We start from the raw sequence: 22,375 nt of genomic DNA, 5'->3' as shown, positions 1-22,375 counted from the left end.
AAGATTTCAAATTATTACATGCATTCACTTACTTCCTAAGTGCTATTAGTAATGAACGTTTACAATATTCATAATAGTACTTGAAATAAATCATTTCTTATTAACTATGTTATTATGTTTCTATAAAAATGAATAATTATATCTCTTACTACTATCTAAAAAAATATAGCCTGAGAGACAACAATAGTACTTCTGAAAAACAATGGTACTTATATTTATCTCGTTGCGTATGTGAATGAAAGGAAAATTTTAATGCTAATCCATTCTTTTTGTGCACGTGTGTAGAGGACAGAAAAGATTCTGTGCCGCAAACATTGTTAATACACACTCAAGGAAAAATAAATTCCCTAACACTGGACACACATGGAGTAATAAAATGTAATCAAGGGACTATAGTCTTACTGCTCCTACTCTACGTAGAGTAAAACAAAGATAACTTTTAAATTTAAAGCATAAATGATAAACATACCTGACTTCAATTGATTCATAATTGTTTCTTAATTTCGTATATTGAAGTTGTAATTGATAATCAAGTATAAAAATTTTTCTTCAAATTAGCATAACACTCAATGAGCTACGGTTTCATGTAGATATCTGTAGTGTATAAAATTACTAGTAGATAATAATTGTACTGAAATTACTTAAGTAATACGAGTCGAAAATATTGCATGTTCATTTTATATATTTTACAAATTTTACAGAGTGAAATCCTAATGCATTACCACGTGTGTAGTGTAGTATAGTATACTCAGTTGTATTAAACAGTACATTCGTTATTGTAAGTGTTATCGCGTATGACAATGGTTATTTTTTTCATTACATCAGAAATTATATACTTACAATTTTATTTGTGATACAGAAACAATACAATGGATTTCATCAGGTAATATACTATAACATTTATACTTAAAACAATTACATTGCACATTGTGAATTAAACATGGTTAAGTGTTTTAAGATATTGTAAAACTATAATTACTAATATATGTCTTAAACTATGAAACTCAATTTTCCATTCTGAAGACGTTTATACAAGTATCCTCAACACGCAAAAATTTCCTAACATTCGGGTTTTACTTTCTTCGAAAACATTTAGGTATTATCACATATAGCATGAAAAATTATATTAGAGTGTTTAGTTATGAAAGAGTGGTATCAAATGTTATTTCGTTTCTTTTGTTTTAAAGTGTATGTTTTCATAACAGACTGTATAGCATGGAGCACAGAAAAGGGATGTAGTTGCTACAATTCAGATCGTTAGCAATGAAAATATTAAATAAAGGAGTGCGATGCAATTCATTAATATTTATAATATTCTTATCGCAGTTACATATGTATGTTACTCGCAAGGTAAGGAAGAACAATTTTTTCTCTCTTGTCGTTGATTTACGAAAATCTTTACGTTTCCATGAAAATCGAAAGCTTGCCCATCACGTAGTAGTAGTAATTTATTTTAAAAGCATTTAATTTTAACTAATTACACAAGTCATCCATACATAATAATAACACACATATATTTATAGATGGATAGCAGGGTTCCCACTTATTTCCCAAAATCAAATTCCCTGACTTTTCCAGGTTTTCCAGGTCACTTCTCAGAAATTTACAGGTACACCATTTTGTAGAACACATTTGTACCGGTGCATAGAAAAATAGAATTTGCACATGAAGGAAAAGAAACAAAACTTTTTAAATTATGAAATGTCCCCTACCAAATAGCCGGATAAGGCAAAAAGTGAAATCTGGTAACTTTTTAAAAAAATAGGAAAATAACCTGTACGTTATTTATGTACTTTTTCTGGTCAAGAATGTTGCCAATGAATTTATGAAAGTGCGCAACAGTTTCAATCTGAGAATGACTTCATTTTTCATCCTGGATGGGGTATGGCTGTTTATTTTTATTTATTGCTACAAGTATTCTATTATTGTTCCTTTTCACAGAAATAATTATAGTAAACATTTACAATCGTTTAAGTTGTTAATGGACGGATTCAGAAGTTAAAACATTTTATCATCAGTTCGATTATTTGTGAGACTTGCTGCAGCTATATATTTTCTGTCTGTCAAGAGAGCTTTCTGCACTGATGATACATGAGTACAGACGTTTTCGCAAGTCTGTTAATTTTTTATGAATGTGTGCTTCGTCGCGAGATAAAGATGTAATAACCTTGGACTTCTTAGTTCAAGTTCTCTTATTTGAAATTGAATGTGTCTCTTCTGCAGTCTCTTTCTATGTCCATCTGATTGTTCACTTTTCTTTTTCTGTAATGTATCTGGATATCTTGAGTAGGAGCAACGTACATATTGAAGCATCTTGTTGGTCACGTACACTTTTAATGGAGCACCCTCTACCTAAACTGAGTCATACACCATTGTTTGAGAAAATTTTTGATGCAAATTCTCTTCATGCAAATTTTTCACTAGTAAGTTTTCGTTAATAGAAAATCCACTTTCAACATTCGCGTTGCAATATATTCCGTTCTTCATACTCCGCGTTCTTTATATTCCTTGTTGTCTCTTAATATGTTTGCGTACATTTGACAACGATTATCATTTTCAAGAGAAAATTCCATGAGCTGCTGCTGGACTTTAGTATCTGAAAGAAATCGGGAGTACTGCTGTTTTGCCACATCTGCTTGTGTGGTTATTATCATGTAGGTAGGAGAGTTATGTATTCACCCGATTTTCCGCCTTACTATTATCTTGAAGGATAACTGTGGGGTTCAAACAAGAAACTGCATGTACAACACCATATTTAATAAGACTTCTTTCGATCATTTTCAATATAGTTCCTACAAAAAAATTCTGACATTGATTTAAAAATTCTAGCTTATGTTTTCCACTTTAGTAATTGTTAGCTGCTTTCTAGTAGAAAATCCTACATCAATAGATTGTACAAGAAGAAAATTAACTTCGGAGTTCATGTCAATTTTCAACGGGTTTGGATAATTATTTTGCAGGATCTGTTTCTTTATACAACGACGTATTAAATTGAACAATACGTCAGGAAATGAACTATACAAGTAAGGTATCATTGAATCAGAGGTTTGAGATTTCTTCAAGAACAGTTCAAGTACTGATGCAATTGTGTTGAAAAAGCAATTTTTGACAATGCCAATGGATCTTCACAGGCTTCACGCAAACAGTTTACAGATACAGTGGACGGTAATTTACTTGTTGAATTCAAATATTTCTTTACACTGGGAAAGATTTCCATGGCTCTTCTCGAAACGTCTGCATTTTGCACCCAACAGATTTGACAGAACTGCAGTGGACCAGTTATGGCAATGAAGTCTGTACGACCAGCAGGGCTATCTTTGTAAACTGAGTACATTGCTTTGAGAGTACTATTAACCTTCCACTCACTTGCTGTGTGACCAACCTGAAAAGAACCATTTACCACATGCAAACCACATGATCCTATTTCCAATGGCATAGGGTTACCAGACTCTTTACTTAGATCGTCTTTAAGTCCACTAAAAGAATTTCCAGTTTACATTTGGTCCATCCATTAATACTTGAAGGTATTTTGTAAAAGGGATATCTTAGAGAGCTGCTGTGAACTTCTCCATTAAGTCTGGTGCCCTTGTATGCCCAAGAAAGGTGGAAGTCAAATACCTAGATGAAACCTTTCGAAAATCATCGTCCAAGAAACGAAGTATAATATCCATTTGTGAACTACCGAATTGAGCGAATCCTCAAAATAAACCACTATCTTTTCAGACTTCTGAACTTGACTCGTCAGCTCCTCCTTCAAAAACGGAGCTAGTCCATATGAAACTATGTACACTACTTTTGTTGTATGAAACAAAAAGTGATTAGCTATTTTACTGCCAGAGACCATGGATTTAAAAAGATTTGATATATCAACAATTGAATTGTAGGAAAAATGATTTGCTATCATTTTTAAAACCCACTATAATTCAGCTCGAGTAACTTCTTTTAGCATAAATGATCACAGTATTTTCATTAGTTTTATATCCTTCTTCCTCTGGAAGATGCATGGTTTGTTCCCTATTTTTAATTGAAGGACTACCCTTCAGGCTTGAAGAATCACTGGCAACGGACACATGCATGTTTAGTTGAAGAACTTTCGATCGGGATTGAAGAATCACTGGTAACGGACACATTATCGTTCAAATATATAACTTATTTTTGGAGTTTTATGTCCTGTTGCACTCGTGTGTGATTTACTATTCATATGACTAACTACAGCCTGACGAACCATGTTACTCAGCTCGAAGATCTTTTTGTAATTGGAACAAAACGCTTGAAACTGTGTTCAAGTGGCTTCAGAAACTTGGTCTATTCAGGATTTAACTTATCATCCATCCAATCAGAAACGGATGTAGAATTTTTCCTTTGTAGCCATTATCACGAGATATACTGCCCTACAAAAGATATATTGATTTAATTTATCTGCAAGAGGAATAGCTACATTCAATTCATTAAATATATACATCTATAGAAGTATCACTAAGTTGCAATTAAAGTAATCATTAAATTATTTCAACCTAATTAGACTTCCAAAAAAAAATTAGCATACTCAATCAGTGCATTGTTGTAGTGCTTTCGAAAATGAAACTCCGATAAGATCTGAGACAGAATTCTGAACATAAAATGATGATGTACATTTAAAAAAAAAATTGCCAATAAGAAAATGAGTTTTCTTTTGTAAAACTCTCTTCATGGGATAGAGGAATTTTGGCTTTGCTATTAAAGCTACATTAGCTTCCAAGTAATTTCAAAAATGACCTAACATTATTTTTCCATTGTAGAAATCTGAATCGTCTCATGTTTAGATACTAACAACAAAGAAACCAAGTACATTCATATAGTAACAGGGCACACTGGATTATATATTTTCAAGAATCATGCATCACTATAAAAAATATTTGAGATTTTTCACCTTTGTAGCGAGAAAAAAATTCAAAACATTTTTTGATAAGAAAATATCCCTATAATACCCAGAGTGTGATATCATAGAATCAAAAAAATATGCTTTCAAGTACTTCTGGGAGGACAAAATGACAAGAAGTTTAGCAATAATCCAGTAGGTGGTGTTGAGCATACTGTTACAGATGTGTCACAGTGGGCATTGGCAGCAAAACACCATTGTATTCAATATAAAGAAGTAAAATCCCAATGTTACATATACGTAACGCGGGGTATTATAGGGATATATGTAAAATTGCAGAAGACTCTTTGACTTTCAATGTTAGAAATACAGAAGTCAAACACATTCATGCATTAACACAGGCATTGCCCTGTTATATTTTTTTAAACTAAAAATATTAAACCACTGGCTCTAGTAGCAAGAGTTGCCACCTATTTCAAGGATTTGTCATTACCTAAGAAATACCTGCTGTAATTAAATGAAATTTAAACAATAAGTTATGAAATTCCCCGACTTTTAAAGGTTTTCAGGCATTTTAGTGAAATACCCTGACTTTTCCAGGACACTTTAGTGCTAAGCTGAATTCTCTGACTATTCCAGGTTTTCTAGGTGAGTGGGAAACCTGCTATGATAGATAGATAGGTAGATATACGAGATCCAATTTGTTTCAACCTCCAATGGAGCTTAACAAAAAGAAACTTGAATCGCAAAATCATTTTATTACCAAAAGACAAGCACAATTACAGTTACTTCACCACATAGTCATCACAAAGATGAGGTCATTTGTCACTCGGTGAACGAAATTTCCAATACCCTCTTCATAAACGGTTGCCGCAAGCGAATGCAGATAGATCATCACAACATTTTGAAGTTCTCCATTGGTGCGAAAGTCCTGTATTCCCAAATCTTGTTTCAGCAACCGAAAAAAATTAAATTCAGTAGGCAACTCATTCTTCGAACCACTTGATCCACTCGCTGAACAAGCTTCACGTCATTCGAAAACAGACTTTCCTCGTTTCCGTCTTTATCATCAACATCTGTACGGACTTGATTTAATTTTCTACACCACTTCCGCACAACTTCCTCACTCATACAGTGTGCAGCATAAACACGGATCTTTCGCGATGAATTTCGGGTTAACTATTTCCTTCTACTTGTAGAAAACGAATGATGTTTCGCAACTGACACTTTGCGGGAAGCATGTCCTATAAAACCAAATAACAAATATTCTCAATATTGCAAAAAATTTAACCAAAAATTAAAAATTTCTATTAATTTTCAATCACATCTCAATGCATATAAAAAGGAAGGTTCCGATCTGCATTCGAGGCAATAATATCAATCCAAATTAAATTATATATTCACACGAGATGAAACAACAGACAGAAAAGAATTTTCGATTTTATGAACTGATTTGCAGAACTTGAAAAACAAAAGTTAGTTTCCCATGATGTGGAGATTATTGAAAAAAAAAAAAAACAGATTCAAATGCCATTCAGGAAATTCTACAATATGATACTGAAAACAAAAGCAGATACAGAAACACAAATGAATGTTTATACACAAACAGTAACTTACATTAAAATGACAGAAACTAATGATGGTGCCTTAATATGACAAAATGAATTAATTGGTCCTTCGAAGAACTAGCGATCAACACGGACCGCATGGTATGCTCTAAAACGAGCTGCAATGCAGCTCACAGGGCGGGTAATGAGTTTCTCTGGTATTCACCACCATTCCCTCACCAGCACTGTTGACAACTATATAATAGCTCTTGGTGCATCTGGTCTTTCTGCAACATGCCTTTCCATAGCACCACTTACATATTCATTGACCATCCAATTCACCTTTCAGCATATTCAAAGCTTTCTCGAAATTATGCTAAACTTCCACGTTTTCAGAGGGATTCAACATATATATAGCTTCACATTCTTTTATTTCTTTTAAAAATCATGTTTTTATTGCTTATGCTACAATCGCTTAATTCATAAACTTCGTATTTTCTGAAAGCCTATAATACTTGAAATAACTTTATCTAAATTTAAAATTAGTATATAACCTAATTCACTGATATTTATTTATGTTCAGTCTTATTTTTAATACTGATTTCCACGTAGGGGTTAAGAGAGTATAAAGGTTCATAACGGAACAAGGGAGGAAAATTATTTAAAAACTGCCTAATGTAACAATCATGGATAACGTCAGCTCCTGTTTCTCAGTGATGGGAAGGAGAGTTGCAGAGAAATATTTAGGGGTAGCTGTTAGTGTGTATACCAGAAACGTAGGAAGATTCAGGAAGTGTTTGTCTCCTAGCAGACCAGATTTCATTCATGAAAGCGTGGTGAGATAGAAAATAAAACTTTTAACGTTACATTTTCAACTGATCAAGCAGGAGTGAATCATGGGTCCCTTTCTGACCGAAAATAATTGATCTTATTACTGGACCTGCTTCACAATACCTTTCTGAGAATACAAATGAAGGGTAGATGTATTTAACGGAGTCTTAGTTACTCTTCTATTACCATAGTCTAGCGCCTTTGTTAACAACCATCTTTTACACGTTATGTGTATTTTGTTCTCATAAGAAGACAGGAAATTTACAGAATTAGTTTGTTTTTGATTAGTCAGAGATCCTAGACTTTTAAGTATAAAAATCAAGAGTACAAGTTCCAGAAATATTAATTGTGTAAGATACTCACTTCAAAGTGCTAGAAAAGCAATGAAGAAGAGCTATAAGTAGAATGGGGATAGATTATGCAAATTGTGCAAGGAGGGATTATCTACAAGTTCTTGTCTTTTTTCCATGGCAAAATAATTTAAACTATAGTGCTGTGTTTAAAAATGTGTGGAGTTTTACTTCGCCTTTATACTTTTACAAATATTACTTATGCTGTATTGCTAATCTACTTATGTTAAACAATGTATAGCAATATTTCTTTTCAATACGGCTAAAATAGATATATCGGGTGTTGCAAAATTAGTGTTACAACTCTTCGGAGATGACTCCTGCCACTGAGACAAGAAAAAAAGTTCTCTTGAACTTTCGGCTATCGGACATAGTTTCAGATCTACAAGGTGCCGAAAGCGTGGGAAAATGACTTTCGGACGCCAATAGTTCGGAAACTATCCAACGTAAAGAGGGCGGGTAAAAAATTCACTGAAGAAGTCATACCTGCTGTACTGAATTTTGCATGTTTCACAATCCTACCATGCACGCGCAAGGGATTCCCCAAAGGAACGTAGGAAGTCCCGGATAATATGCCAAATGAAACTTGGTCTAAATGGATATGAATTGATAGGGTTTCTACCAGGTAACAATAATCCGTTTCTATTAAGTCGATATCTGGAACAAATACAAAATGGCGGACACCTTCATGCCCGTTGTGTGTGGTTGCATAATTGCCAGGTACGGATTCTGGCTAACAGTGACTTCTGAGTATTAAGTGTAGCGAATTTGTACTCAAATGCTCTAGAAAGACATCTGGAGTGTCAGTAGAGCATAACAGATAAAGCAGGGTGATTCACATGTGTGGAAACACTTAACGAAAAATGCCCAGAAATGCACTCATACTCAGTAAACGTGAGTTCAAAGCGTCGGAAATATAAGGATTAGCGTCAAGAACATGAAAGCCATTGCCAATTCACCAATAATATTCCTTTAAACCGATGCAATATGATGTGCACGGTTGCATACCAATAAGGATGCAACAACTGAGGCCAAGTTGAAATTGTGCAATTGGACTCTAAGAAACTGGGTAAACTAAAGGAATGTCACTAGTGGGATCGCATGATCGATATTGAAATGTGGCCAATGTGTGTGTTGATATCAACATATAGCTAATGGACAAATGTCAACATGTCGCACTATTGCTGGGACACGTCTCACGTGCGAAAGCTAGGAAAATAACGTTGTACACTCTGCTCTTACATCTGTTGCACCTTTTGGTAGAACTAAATAGAACACGATTGTATCAATGTCCCTCTTTGTTTGGGACATTGTCCCACAGTCGACGCATATGAAAAGAAATCTCTTAATGCAGGGTTCAAATTCTGATAGAGCGTGAAAATAATAAACTTGTATCATGTCCCACGTCTTCTGGGACATATGATGTACTCGTAATATAGGAAAATACCTCCAGAAATTCGTATCTTACACACAGTGCACATGCCAAGACAAAGACGAAACTGAATCATTTTGGCATATTTAACACTACAGTTGGAATACCATACATATGGAAAATAAAACGACATGAGAAATAGGAATAAACATCTTAAAGGTCTGATTGTTTACAACTGTGCAGTAGGAGTAACAAAATGAAACACACAAGCATGTCGGGAGGAGGCTGTACAAGGGCGCTTGCCAAACAAAGTGGGTGCTCCTCAAAGAAATAAATACAGAGAAAGTAAGGCTCCTTCGAACCTCACGGCTAGAGCACTCGCTTTTGCTCGCGTGGTTGCAGTTTCCAATCCTACTGGGAACCCACGGCCTCAGATTCAATACCCGAGTAGTTATTTTCCTATTTTTCGCACGTGGGACGGTGTCCCAGCAGTAGTGGGACATGTTGACATTTGTCCATTAGCTACATGTTGATATCAACACACACATTGACCACATTTCAATATCAATCATGCGATCCCACTAGTGACATTCATTTAGTTTACCCAGTTTCTTAGTCAGTCCGATTGCACAATTTCAACTTGGCCTCAGTTGTTGCATCCTTATTGGTATGCAACCGTGCGCATCATATTGCATCTTACATTTCCGACGCTTTGAACTCACGTTTACTGAGTATGAGTGCATTTCTGGGCATTTTTCATTAAGTGTTTCCACACATGTGAATCACCCTGCTTTATCTGTTATGCTCTACCGACACCCCAGATGTATTTGCAGAGCATTTAAGTACAAATTCGCTACACTTAATACTCAGAACTTCACTGCTGGTCATCATTCGTATCTGGCGATTATGCAACCATACACAACGGTCATGAAGGTGTCCGCCATTTTGTATTTGTTCCAGATATCGATTTAATACAAACGAATTATTGTTACTTGGTAGAAAGCCTATCAATTCATATCCATTTAGACCAAGTTTCATTTGGTAGATTATCCGTGACTCCCTACGTTCCTTTGGGGAATCCCTTGCGCGTGCATGGTAGGATTGTGAAACATACAAAATTTAATAGAGCAGGTATGACTTCTTCAGTGAATTTTTTACCCGCCCTCTTTATGTTGGATAGTTTCCGAATTATTGGCGTCCGAAAGTCATTTTCCCACGCTTTCGGCACCTTGTAGATCTGAAACTATGTCCGATAGCCGAAAGTTCAAGAGAACTTTTTTCTTGTCTCAGTGGCAGGAGTCACTTTCCAAGAGTTGTAACACTTATTTTGCAACACCCGATATAAATTATGGATCTATGTTAAAAATGTGGTAATTGCAGCCTTCCTTATTATTTACCATCATAGTGCCGTCTTTTTTCCACGCTACACTTATTTGGTGTTGTACACGGCCACAATTACACCTCGTGGCGAGAATTGGAACTAAATTTAGTTTCTACATCCATGTATTATGTATGTTTCAAAATGCACCCCTACCAAGTTTGTCAAGTGATTATGCCTATTGTTTTCTGTGAACAGCGATACTTATTTTATGATAATCTCGTATATCCGATCACATAATTAAATAGTCATTCTAGTGATCCCAGTAACTAATGATAAGAGACTTATAAGGCAAGTAGCAAACTCCACCCAAAGTATCCTACGACATTTCCCTGTTTCAATTTTATATTTTACACCTTTTGTGTTAAGCCGTTGATCATTCTAAACAGTCTCCATTTTATCTAACTTTTTAAGAATGCATATATGGACTAGAAACGAAACAATCAACACTACAAAATGTTTATTTTTCGTTTAATTTTCACTATAATTTATCAAATACTAGATTTATTTAATATTTAGGAATGGTCACCAATTTCCAATCATAGGGGACTTTATCAGCAAAAAAGATTCTTTATTCAATGCGAAGTACCTCATGTTCTTACTCGATCTTCTTTTATCATTTAATATAGTTTTTTTTTCAAAAACACTAAACGTTTTATTCAAAACACCATGCACGTATGTATCCAAACCATACCCTTCAGTTTTAAAAATATTCAACGACAATATCAAGAGGAAGTACTATGAACTTATGAGTATACTTTTCACAATCAGAACCTAGATACGTACGTCAATGAATCAGAAACAAATAAATGTCAAAATAAAGAGATACACTCCCATCACACATATACAAATATACCTTTCGGTGAGTACGGAACATATCGAGTAAGAAACGGATACAATATTGTTGACCTAGCATACACTATATCACGTAATTACTAGAAACAAAATAGAAGATATTTTATTGTTTCTGAGGAAGCTTTCCTCATTTCGGTATAGGTGCTCACAGTGTTACTTGTGTGCATACATCAAGTCCGAAGGTACCATGAAGCACTCAAATTTCATTGGTGATGTTTCATCACTAATTATCATCATCCATGGAAACTGCAATTATATTTAACTGCATTCAACTGTATTTAACTGCAATTCATATATGAAAGTGTTAAAAAATCTACATTGATAAAGGATGTTTGCTACAATAACTTAAAATTCAAATTCGATATCTTTAAAATCAAATTCAAGTGATATTCATCTGAGAGCACCACTGTCTATTTTTTGAAGAAGGACGAACGTGGCACGTTATAGGTTCAACGGAAAATATTATTGCTTTTGTTAAGTTCTATACAAAGAATTTCTAGTTATACCGAACTGAATAGCGAATTTTTACAAGCTGTTGTATGTGAGAAGGTTATAATGCTTCAGTCTTTCATCATCGAGACATAATTGTCAATAAAATATACGATCCATGGCGTTCCTACATATAAGAAATGTATCAAGTCCTGATACTGTTAAATTGCCTGATAAACTGCTCGATTGTCAGTACGTGTTCACAATTTCATCAACTAACTCATAATCAACGTTGGACGGCAAACCACACACACGAGCACAGTAGTTTTGCATTACGATGAGTTGCTTTGTATTAGTTTAAGCATTCGTTCTTTATACTCGTACAGAAATATTTTTATTAAGATCTTTGATAACATAAAGACCTAGTAACATTTGTGTTTGAAATTCATTTACTACACATTTGAAAAGTAGGCACATGATATATAACGCTATTTAAAGTTGTGAATACTTAGTGCAGAGTTTCATAGAAGTTTGATATATGTTTATTCATCCATCTTGATAGGAGATCTCCATATATGGAATCTGACTTAACTATAACAAGCAACTTACAAAAATTATTTGTCTTTCTTATATACTTTGCCCAAAAATACAAATTACTAGTACACTGTATAATAATGCTAAACGTCTCAGTAAGTTAATTTTGTTAGTTTTATTTTTGGGTATATATATTTAAATTACCTTGAAATAACACAATTCTGTTTTTTCTGTTCTGTACAGATATTGAGGATTCCAAAGATGACATGATACCAAGTAAGTATCACAAATATATGTTTAAATTAACGTGTAGCAAATCGCAATATAAGCAGAAACCATTAAAATAATTTGTTATTCTGCATTTGTTTTTGTAAAGAAAACAGTCGTCACAATTCATATAACACTTTAGTAAGATACTCTAACAGTTAACACAATCGATCTTACTGATACAATATACCTTCAAAAATATTCAAAACAATTTTAGTAGCATAGCAACAAATACCTATCAATTATGAAACAAATTTAATAGCATTCATATATGAAAGTGTTAAAAAATCTAGATTGATAAAGGATGTTTGCTACAATAACTTAAAATTCAAATTCGATATCTTTAAAAGCAAATTCAAGTGATATTCATCTGAGACCACCACTGTCTATTTTTTGAAGAAGGACGAACGTGGCACGTTATAGGTTCAACGGAAAATGTTATTGCTTTTGTTAAGTTCTATACAAAATGTTATTGTTATTTTGTTAAGTTTGTTAAGTTATTCAAAAAAATTCAATTACTCAAAATTTACCGAACATTCCAAAATACATAAACATCTTTTATAATAATCGGGCAGAGATGCATACATTGCTGTAAGACACGAAATAATGTTGATTATTATATGAACAACTCAATTATTTAGCATTTCCTTTGTAGCAAAATATTCTGAATATTAACACTGTTGTTCAATACATTTGCAGTTTAGAAATGTTTGAGATGTGAACTTGCACTTTACCGTGGAGTCCAATAAATGTTTAACTACTACGAATAGAACCAGGGTTCACACCGAAATCATGTATACTACCCTGCAACAATGAGGAGGTTGTATAGGATGAATGCTCTAGAAATTTCTACATATTTATATTTACATTCTTCCTAGTCTTACGATGTAATAGCACTTAAAAGATTTCATATGTTCTATGCTTATTTAACCTGTGGCTGTTTGTGTATCGTGATACTTTTATTTTCTACAACAGTTTGAAGAAAGAGATGTGTGTTAAGAACGTCATTTTCTACTCAACACTTCCCAGTGAAGATTTTAAGATTATATCGGAAGGGTCATTGTTCTTGTTAGCGATTCCGTAAACTAAATTCGATCTGACATTGGTCATTTACTTATATATATATATATATATATATATATATATATATATATATATATATATATATCCCCTTGCACAATTTGCGAGGAGCTGACTTTGGATTTATATCGCATCAGAAGTTTAAATGCTCATTTTAGCGACATCACAAACTATAGATCAGGCACTAATATCTGTCATTTTCGATCATTTTTAATTACTTTTTCTTCCTTTAAGTTACATAGCAAAACAGACACGACACGAATCATCTCAGGTTTAAACTTCTTCTATGTTGAAACTTTGATCTAGATCTTTATGGTGATTGAGGATTTATTAAGTTCTATTTAGTTTTATATATCCCCCCTTCTATCTCCTCCCATACGTTCTATCGTTAAAGTGAATAAATAAATACCATTCCAGACCCGAACCTCATCTATGCTGAATATGTAATCGAGATCGGTCATATGGTTCAAGAGTGAAGACACACTTTCATTTTTATTTTTTCATATATCTCCGCCTCCCTCTTTCCATCCACTTAGTTGCACCGTCATGGTAAATAATAAAAATTATCCCAAGCCTAAATGTCATCTACATTATAAAATATTCTCGAGATCAGTTGGGTGGTTCAAGAGTTATTAAGTAGATTAGGTAGATTAGGTTGTGTGGTTCAAGAGTTATTAAGTTTATTTATTCTTATATATCTGCCCCTTCCCTTCCCACCCACCTAAGTTCTACCGTCACAGTTAAAAGATGAAAACCGCCCCAGGACCGTACTTTGAAAATGTAATTAAGATCTGTCCTGTGATAAATGCTTGGCGAGATCATAAATACCGTCACTTTTATTTTCATTCTTTTTACATATATCCACACCTTCTGCTTCCCCTGAGTTTGACCGTAAACGGGAAATGACGAAACAATCCCAGGCCCGAACCTTATCTATGTCGAAAGTTTGTTTAAGATCTATCTGGTGGTTGAAACGTGATGAGCTCACAAAGACAGTCACTTTTATTTTTACTTTTCTGACATATATACCCCCTCCCCTAAACCCTTCGTTGCACTTTAAATGTGAAGTAAAAAAATATCAGAGTAAAATCATATTTATGTTGAAACTTCGATCGAGATCGGTCGGGTGGTTCAAGAGATATTAAGTTTTATTCATTTTCATATATTTCCCTTCCTCCCCTCCCCATCTCGTAAGATTTACTGTCAAAATGAAATGACAAAACACTTTTCAGATTTTACGCCATATATGTTGAAAATTTGATTGAGATGAAGAGTGCGTTAAAATCAAACAACAATCGAGATGTCCTTCAAAATCTCTCACAGTTACACTTATGTGCATACATCAAGTCCGAAAGTACTATGAAGCACTAAAATTTCATTGATGATGTTTCCTCACAAATTATCATCATCGATGCGCACATTAGTATTTTGGTGCAATTCATTAACTAAAGTGCTAAACAATACGCATTCATAAATTATATCCATTACAATAACACAAAATTCAAATTCGATATCTCTAAAGGCAAATTCAAGTGATACTAATATGAGAGCACCACTGTCTCTTTTTCGAAGAATGAAAAACATGACACGTTACACGTTCAAGCAGAAATGTTACTGATTTTGTGAAATTCTATACAAAGTATTTCTGGTTATACCCAAGTGATTAGCGAATTTTTACAAGTTATCGTACGTGAGAAGCTTACAATGCTTCAGTCTTTCATCATCGAAACATAATATTCTATATAATATACGATCCATGGCTTTCCTAAATACAAAAAATGTGTCAACTCCTGATACTGTTAAATTGCCTGATAAACTGATCGATTGTCAGTACTTGTCACAATTGTATCAACTAAAACATAATCAACGTTGGACGGCAAACCACACACACTAGTACAGTACTTTTACATTACGATGAGTTGCTTTGTATTAGTTTAAGCATTCGTTCTTTATACTCGTACAGAAATATTTTTATTAAGATCTTTGATGACATAAAGACCTAGTAATATTTGTGTTTGAAATTCATTTACTACACATTTGAAAAGTAGGCACATGATATACAACGCTATTTAAAGTTGTGAATACTTAGTGCAGAGTTTCATAGAAGTTTGATATATGCTTATTCCTCCCTCTTGATAGGAGATCTCCATATATGGAATCTGACTTAACTACAACCAGCAACTTACAAAAATTATTTGTCTTTCTTATATACTTTGCCCAAAAATACTAATTACTAGTATACTGTATAATAATGCTAAACGTCTCAGTAAGTTAATTTTGTTAGTTTTATTTTTGGGTATATATATTTAAATTACTTTGAAATAACACGATTCTGTTTCTTCTGTTCTGTACAGATATTGAGGATTCCAAAGATGACATTATAGTAAGTAAGTATCACAAATATATGTTTAAGTTACCGTGTAACACATCGCTATATAAGCAGAATCTATTAAAATAATTTGTTTTTCTGCATCTGCTTGAGTAAGGAAAAAATCGTAGCACTTCACACAACACTTGAATAAGAAACTGTAACAATTAATTAAGACATTCGATCTTACTGATACAATATACTTTCAATTATATTCAGAACAATTTTAGTAGCATTGCAAAAGGTACCTACGAATTTCGAAATAAATTTAATAGTTTATTCAATTATTCAAAATTTGGCAAACCCTCAAAAATACATAAACATCCTTTATAACAATCGGGGATTCGTGCATACATTCCTAAAAGACACGATTAATGTTGATTATTTTATTAATAACTCAATCATTACGTATTTTCTTTGCAGCATACTATTCCAAATTTTAACTCTGTTGTTCAAGATATTTTTAGTTTAGAAATGTTTGAGATCTGAACTTGCACTTTACCGTGGACTCCAATAAATGTTTAACTACTACGAATAGAATCAGTGTTTAGCACACCGAAATCATGTATACTACCCAGCAACAATGAGGAGGTTGTATGGGATGAATGCTCTAAAAATTTCTACATATTTATATTTACATTCTTCCTAGTCTTACGATGTTATAGCACTTAGAAGATTTTCTATGTTCTATGCATATTTAACCTGTGGCTGTTTCTGTATCGTGATACTTTTATTTTTTACAACAGTTTAAAGAAAGAGATGTGTGTTAAGAACGTCATTTTCTAGTGAACACTTTCCAGTGAAAATTTTATGATTATATTAAGCATCCAATACGCGCAATGATTTTTGCAACATGGATAGTCGCGCGTTCAACTACGGAATATCATTAGCTTTTATTTTATTGTATTGCCTAGCTTTGTTAATATTCTATTTTTCTTGTATAGAATTGTGTTTATAAACTGTTTTAAGGTTTTTCTACAGAACTAGCATAAATTACCCGCTTCGCTCGGTTAATTTAAGAAAAAATAACGTGTTTCGTTAGTTAGTCACCTTTCAATATTACCAAAACACTATATAGTATCTTTCATTTTCTAATATTTATATATATCGTCTTCCCCTCCACATGTTATGAGCACGGTACCGGAATGGTAATAGTTCTTGTTAGCGTTTTCCTAAACTAAATTCGAACTGATATTTTTCATTTACTTATGTATATATATATATATATATATATATATATATATATATATATATATATATATATATATATATATATATATATATATATCTGTGTGTGTGTGTCCCCTTGCACAATTTTCGCGGAGCTGACTTTGGATTTATATCGTATCAGAAGTTTAACTGCTCATTTTAGCGACATCACAAACTTTAGATAAGGCACTAATATCTGTCATTTTCGATCATTTGTAAATGACTTTCCCTTCGTTTAAGTTACATAGTAAAAGAGACATGACAATATTCATCTCAGGTTTAAACTTCATCTATGTTGAAAATTTGATTTAGATCTTTATGGTGGTTCAGGATTTATTAGTTCTATTTACTTTTATATATCCCCCCTTGTACCTCCTCCCATAGGTTCTGTCGTTAAAGTGAATAAATAAAGAAATAAATACCATTCCAGACCCGAACCTCATCTATGTTGAATATGTAATCGAGATCGGTCAGATGGTTCAAGAGTGAAGACACACTTTCATTTTTACCTTTTTCATATATCTCTGCCTCCCCCTTTCCCTCCGCTTTGCTGCACCGTCAAAGTTAAATAATAAAAAATATTCCAAGCCCAACCGTCATCTATATTAAAAAATTCTCGAGATCGATTGGGTGGTTCAAGAGTTATTAAGTTTTATTTATTCTTATATATCTTCCCCCTCCCTTCCCACCCACCTAAGTTCTACCGTCACACTTATAAGATGAAAACCACCCCAGGACCGTACTTCATCCTTGAAGACCTAATTAAGATCTGTCCTCTGATTAATGCTTGATGAAATAATAAATACCGTCACTTTTATTTTCATTCTTTTTACATATATCCACAACTTCCTCCCCTAGGTTTCAGCGTAAACGTTAAATGACAAAACAATCCCAGGCCAGAACCTCTATGTTGAAACCTTGATCGAGATCGGTTTGGTGGTTCAGGACTTATTAATTTTTATTCATTTTCATATATTTCCCTTCCTCCCCTCGCCATCTCCTAAGATTTAGTGTCAAAATGAAATGACAAAACACTTTTCAGATTTGAACTCCATATATGTTGAAAATTTGATTGAGATGAAGAGTGTGTTGAAAGCAAACAACAATCGAGACGTCCTTCAAAATCAAAAAAAGACGAAAAAATGAAAGAAATCTGGATATATGATTTGCTCAAAATGGCGGATCACTATTCGACAACTTTACGAAGAACTAATCTGTGAAGACCTATGGACAGCCTTCGTGAACTGTAATCCATAACAAACATTATTACACGAACACTTATTTGTTTAATCATTTTTTCAATTGTATATTCGATAACATAACTTGTTAGTTAAGAATTCTAGTGATCACAGTAACCAATGATAAGGGACATACAAGACAAGTGGCAAACAGCAGTGTTTTTTTTTATTTTCTTCATAAACACTAAACTATTTATTTGAAACACCATGTACGTATGTCTCCAAACCATGTCATTCCGTTTTAAAACTATTAAGCGAAACAATCAAGGGATATTACTAGGCTATGATCTTATGAGTTCACTTTTGACAATCAGAACCTACTTACGAACTTCAATGAATCAGAAAAAAATGAATGTCAAAATAAAGATATACACCCCGTCTCACATATACATACATACTTTTCGGTGAGTAGGGGAGAAATCGAGTAAGAAACGGATACATTATTGTTGACCTAGCATACACAATCTCACGTAATAACTAGGAATAAAATACGAGATGTTTCTTTCTCTCTGACGAAGGTTTGGACATTTCGGCATAGGTGTTCACAGTTACACTTATGTGCATACATCAAGTACGAATATACAAGGAAACACTCAAATTTCATTCATAATATCTCCCTACTACTTTTCATCATCCATGTGTACATTAATACTAAGATGGAGTTCATCCATTAAAATGTTAAACAATGCACAATCATAAATTGTAATCCTTACAATAACACAAAATTCAAATTCGATATATCTAAAGGCAAATTCAAATGATACTCATCTGGAAGCACCACTGTCTATTTTTAGAAGAATGACAAACATGCCCCATTACAGGTTCAAGGAAAAATGTTACTGCTTTTGTAAAATTCTATACAAAGTATTTCTAGTTATACAGAACTGAATAGCGAATTTTTGCAAGTTGTTGTATGTGAGAAGTTTATAATGGTTCAGTCTTTCATCATCGAGACATAATTGTCAATAAAATATACGATCCATGGCGTTCCTACATATAAGAAATGTATTTAACCTGATACTGTTAAATTGCCTGATAAACTGCTCGATGCAGTACGCGTTCACAATTTTATCAACTAACCCATAATCAACGTTGGACGGCTAACCACACACACGAGCACAGTACTTTTGCAATTCGAGGAGTTGCTTTGTATTAGTGTAAGCATTCGTTCTTTATACTCGTACAGAAATGTTTTTATTAAGATCTTTGATAACATAAAGACCTAGTAACATTTGTGTTCGAAATTCATTTACTACACCGTCCAAACATTTGAAAAGTAGGTACATGATATACAACGCTATTTAAAGTTGAAAATACTTAGTGCTGAGTTCCATACAAGTTTGATACATGCTTATCCATACTTCTTGAAATTAGATCTTCACAAATGGAATCTGACTTAGCTACAACGAGCTACTTAGAAAATTTGTTTATCTTTCTTATACACTTTGCCCAAAAATACTATTTATTAGTACACTTCATAATAATGCTAAACGTCTCAGTAACTTAATTTTGTGAGGTTTTTTCTGTATATACGTATATATATTTAAATTACTTTGAAATAAGTCTATTCTGTTTATTCGCTTCTGTAGAGATATTGAGGGTTCCAAAGAAGAAACTTATGTCTCTTTGTTATACATTTTGCCCAAAAATAGTAATTATTCGTATATTTCATAATAATGCTAAATGTCTCGGTAACTTAATTTTGTTAGTTTTGTTTCTTGATATACATATTTACATTATTTTGAAATAACACAATTGCTTTTATTCTGTTCTGTACAGATATTGTGGATACTATAGATGACATGATACCAAGTAAGTATCACAAATATATGTTTAAGTTACCGTCTAACAAATCGCAATATAAGCAGAATCTATTAAAATAATTAGTTACTCTGCATTTGTTTCAGTAAAGGAAACATTCGTAACTCCTCATATAACATTTTAATAAGAAACTCTACCAGTTAACACATTCGATCTTTCTGATACAATATACTTTCAATTATTTTCAGAACAATTTTTACAGCATTGCAAAAAGTACCTATCAAATTTGAAACAAACTTAATGGTTTATTCAAGAAAATTCGATTATTTAAAATTTACCGAACCCTCGAAAATACAAAAACATCTTTTGTAATCATCGGGGAGTGCTGCATACATTCCTATAAGACACGATACACTGTTTCTTATTTTATGGATAATTCAATTATTTCGTATTTCCTTTGCAGTAAACTATTCTGAATATTATTTCTGTTGTTCAATATATTTGTAGTTTAGAAATGTTTGAGATCTGAACTTGCACTTTGCCGTGGAATCCAATAAATGTTTAACTACTACGAATAGAACCAGGGCCTAGCACACCGAAATCATGTATTAAACTACCCTGCAACAATAAGGAGGTGATATGGGATGAATGATCTAAAATTTTCTACATATTACTATTTAGATTCGTCTTAGTGGTACGATGTAATAGCACCTTCAAGATGCTCTATTTTAATGTTTATATAATCTATGACTGTTTGTGTACCGTGATACGTTTATTTTTTTACAACAGTTTGAAGAAAGAGATTTGTTAGAAACGTGATTTTCTCGTCAACGTTTTTCAATGATGATTTTATGATTATATTAACCCTTCGATACGCGCGGAGGGTTTGTGACATGGACAGCTGCTCGTTCAACTACTGAAGATCATTGATTTTTATTTTATTGTATTGCCTATCTCTGTTAATATTCTATTTTTCTTGTATAAAATTTTTTTTATAAATTGTTTAAACTCCTTTATACACAACTAGCATAAATTACCCTCTTTGCTGTGTTAAATTAAGAAGAAAAGTAACATTTCCGTTAGTCAGTCACTTTTTATTATTACTAAAAGGCTCTAGGGTATCGGTCATTTTCGATTATTTTTGTATATCCTCCTCCCCTCCCCATGTTGCGGGCATGGCATCGTAAGTGTCATTGTTCATCTATGCGTTTCCGAAAACTGAATTCGATACGGATATTGGTCTTTTTGATTATATATATATCCCTTCCCTCCTGCAATTTTTGCGGAGTTGACTTTGGATATAAATCGCATCGGAAGTGTCACTCTTCATTTTAGAGACCTCAAACAGTATAGATTAGACACTAATATCGGTCATTTTCGCTCATTTCTAAATGTCTTTCCCTTCCCTTAAGTTACACCGTCAAAGAGATATGACAAAAATCATCTCAGGTTTATACTTCATCCATGTTGAAAATCTGATCTAAATTTTTTCGCAGATTCAAGAGTTATTAAGTTTTATTTATTTTTATATATCTCCCCCTCGTACCTACTCTAATATGTTCAATCGTTAAAGTGAATAAATAAATACCATCCCAGACCCGAACCTCAACTATGTTGAATATTTAATCGAGATCGGTCAGATGGTTCAACAGTGAAGACACAATTTCATTTTTATTTTTTTACATATATCTCCGCCTCCCCCTTTCCCTCCTCTTCGTTGCACCGTCAAAGTTAAATGAAATAAAATTATCCCAAGCCCAAACGTAGTCTATATTGGAATTGTGTAGATTCGGTTGTGTGGTTCAAGAGTTATTAAGTTTTATTTATTCTTATATATCTGTCCCCTCCCTTCCCCCTCACCTAAGTATTAGCGTCAAATTGATTGGAGAAAAACCACCGCAGGACTGTACTTCATCCTTTGGATATCTAATTAAGATCTGTCCTGTGATAAATGCTTGATGAAATCAGAAAGACAGCCACTTTTATTATCATTCTTTTTACACATATCCACACCTTCTGCTTCTCCTGGGTTTTACCGTAAACGGAAAATGACGAAACCATCTCAGGCCCGAAACTCATCTGTGTTGAAAATTTGGTTAAGATCTATGGGGTGGTTGAAAGTGAAGTCACAAAGATAATCACTTTTATTTTTAATTTTCGGACATATGTTCACCTCCCCTAAACCCTTCGTTGCACTTTAAATGTAAAGTAAACAATATCAGAGTAAAATCATATCTATGTTGAAACTTTGATCGAGATCGGTCGGGTGGTTCAAGAGATATTAAGTTTTATTCATTT

General features: G+C 33.3%; 1 protein-coding gene across 3 annotated transcripts in view; it reads left to right on the top strand.

Moving 5' to 3' along the window:
• The first annotated feature begins 977 nt into the window (after positions 1-977).
• The window catches only part of LOC145684073 (uncharacterized), a 166,686-nt gene continuing 145,288 nt past the window's right edge, over positions 978-22,375 (top strand). Inside the window, exons 1-4 of one of the 3 annotated variants that reach the window (XM_081755929.1) lie at positions 978-1,096; positions 12,398-12,430; positions 15,856-15,884; positions 20,096-20,128. In XM_081755929.1, coding sequence (XP_081612055.1) covers positions 20,119-20,128 — 10 coding nt within the window. In that variant the 5' untranslated portion in view covers positions 978-1,096; positions 12,398-12,430; positions 15,856-15,884; positions 20,096-20,118. Of the gene's footprint in view, positions 1,097-1,127; positions 1,351-12,397; positions 12,431-15,855; positions 15,889-20,095; positions 20,129-22,375 lie in introns of those variants that run through there. The other 2 variants (XM_081755928.1, XM_081755927.1) reach the window with 2 other exon arrangements.

The sequence above is a fragment of the Thermobia domestica genome, chromosome 4 (assembly GCF_964235325.1).
Source record: "Thermobia domestica chromosome 4, izTheDome1.hap1.1, whole genome shotgun sequence".
NCBI lineage: Eukaryota > Metazoa > Arthropoda > Insecta > Zygentoma > Lepismatidae > Thermobia > Thermobia domestica.
The sequence above is the reverse complement of the archived record's forward strand: the minus strand, read 5'-3'. Positions and strand labels throughout refer to the sequence as shown.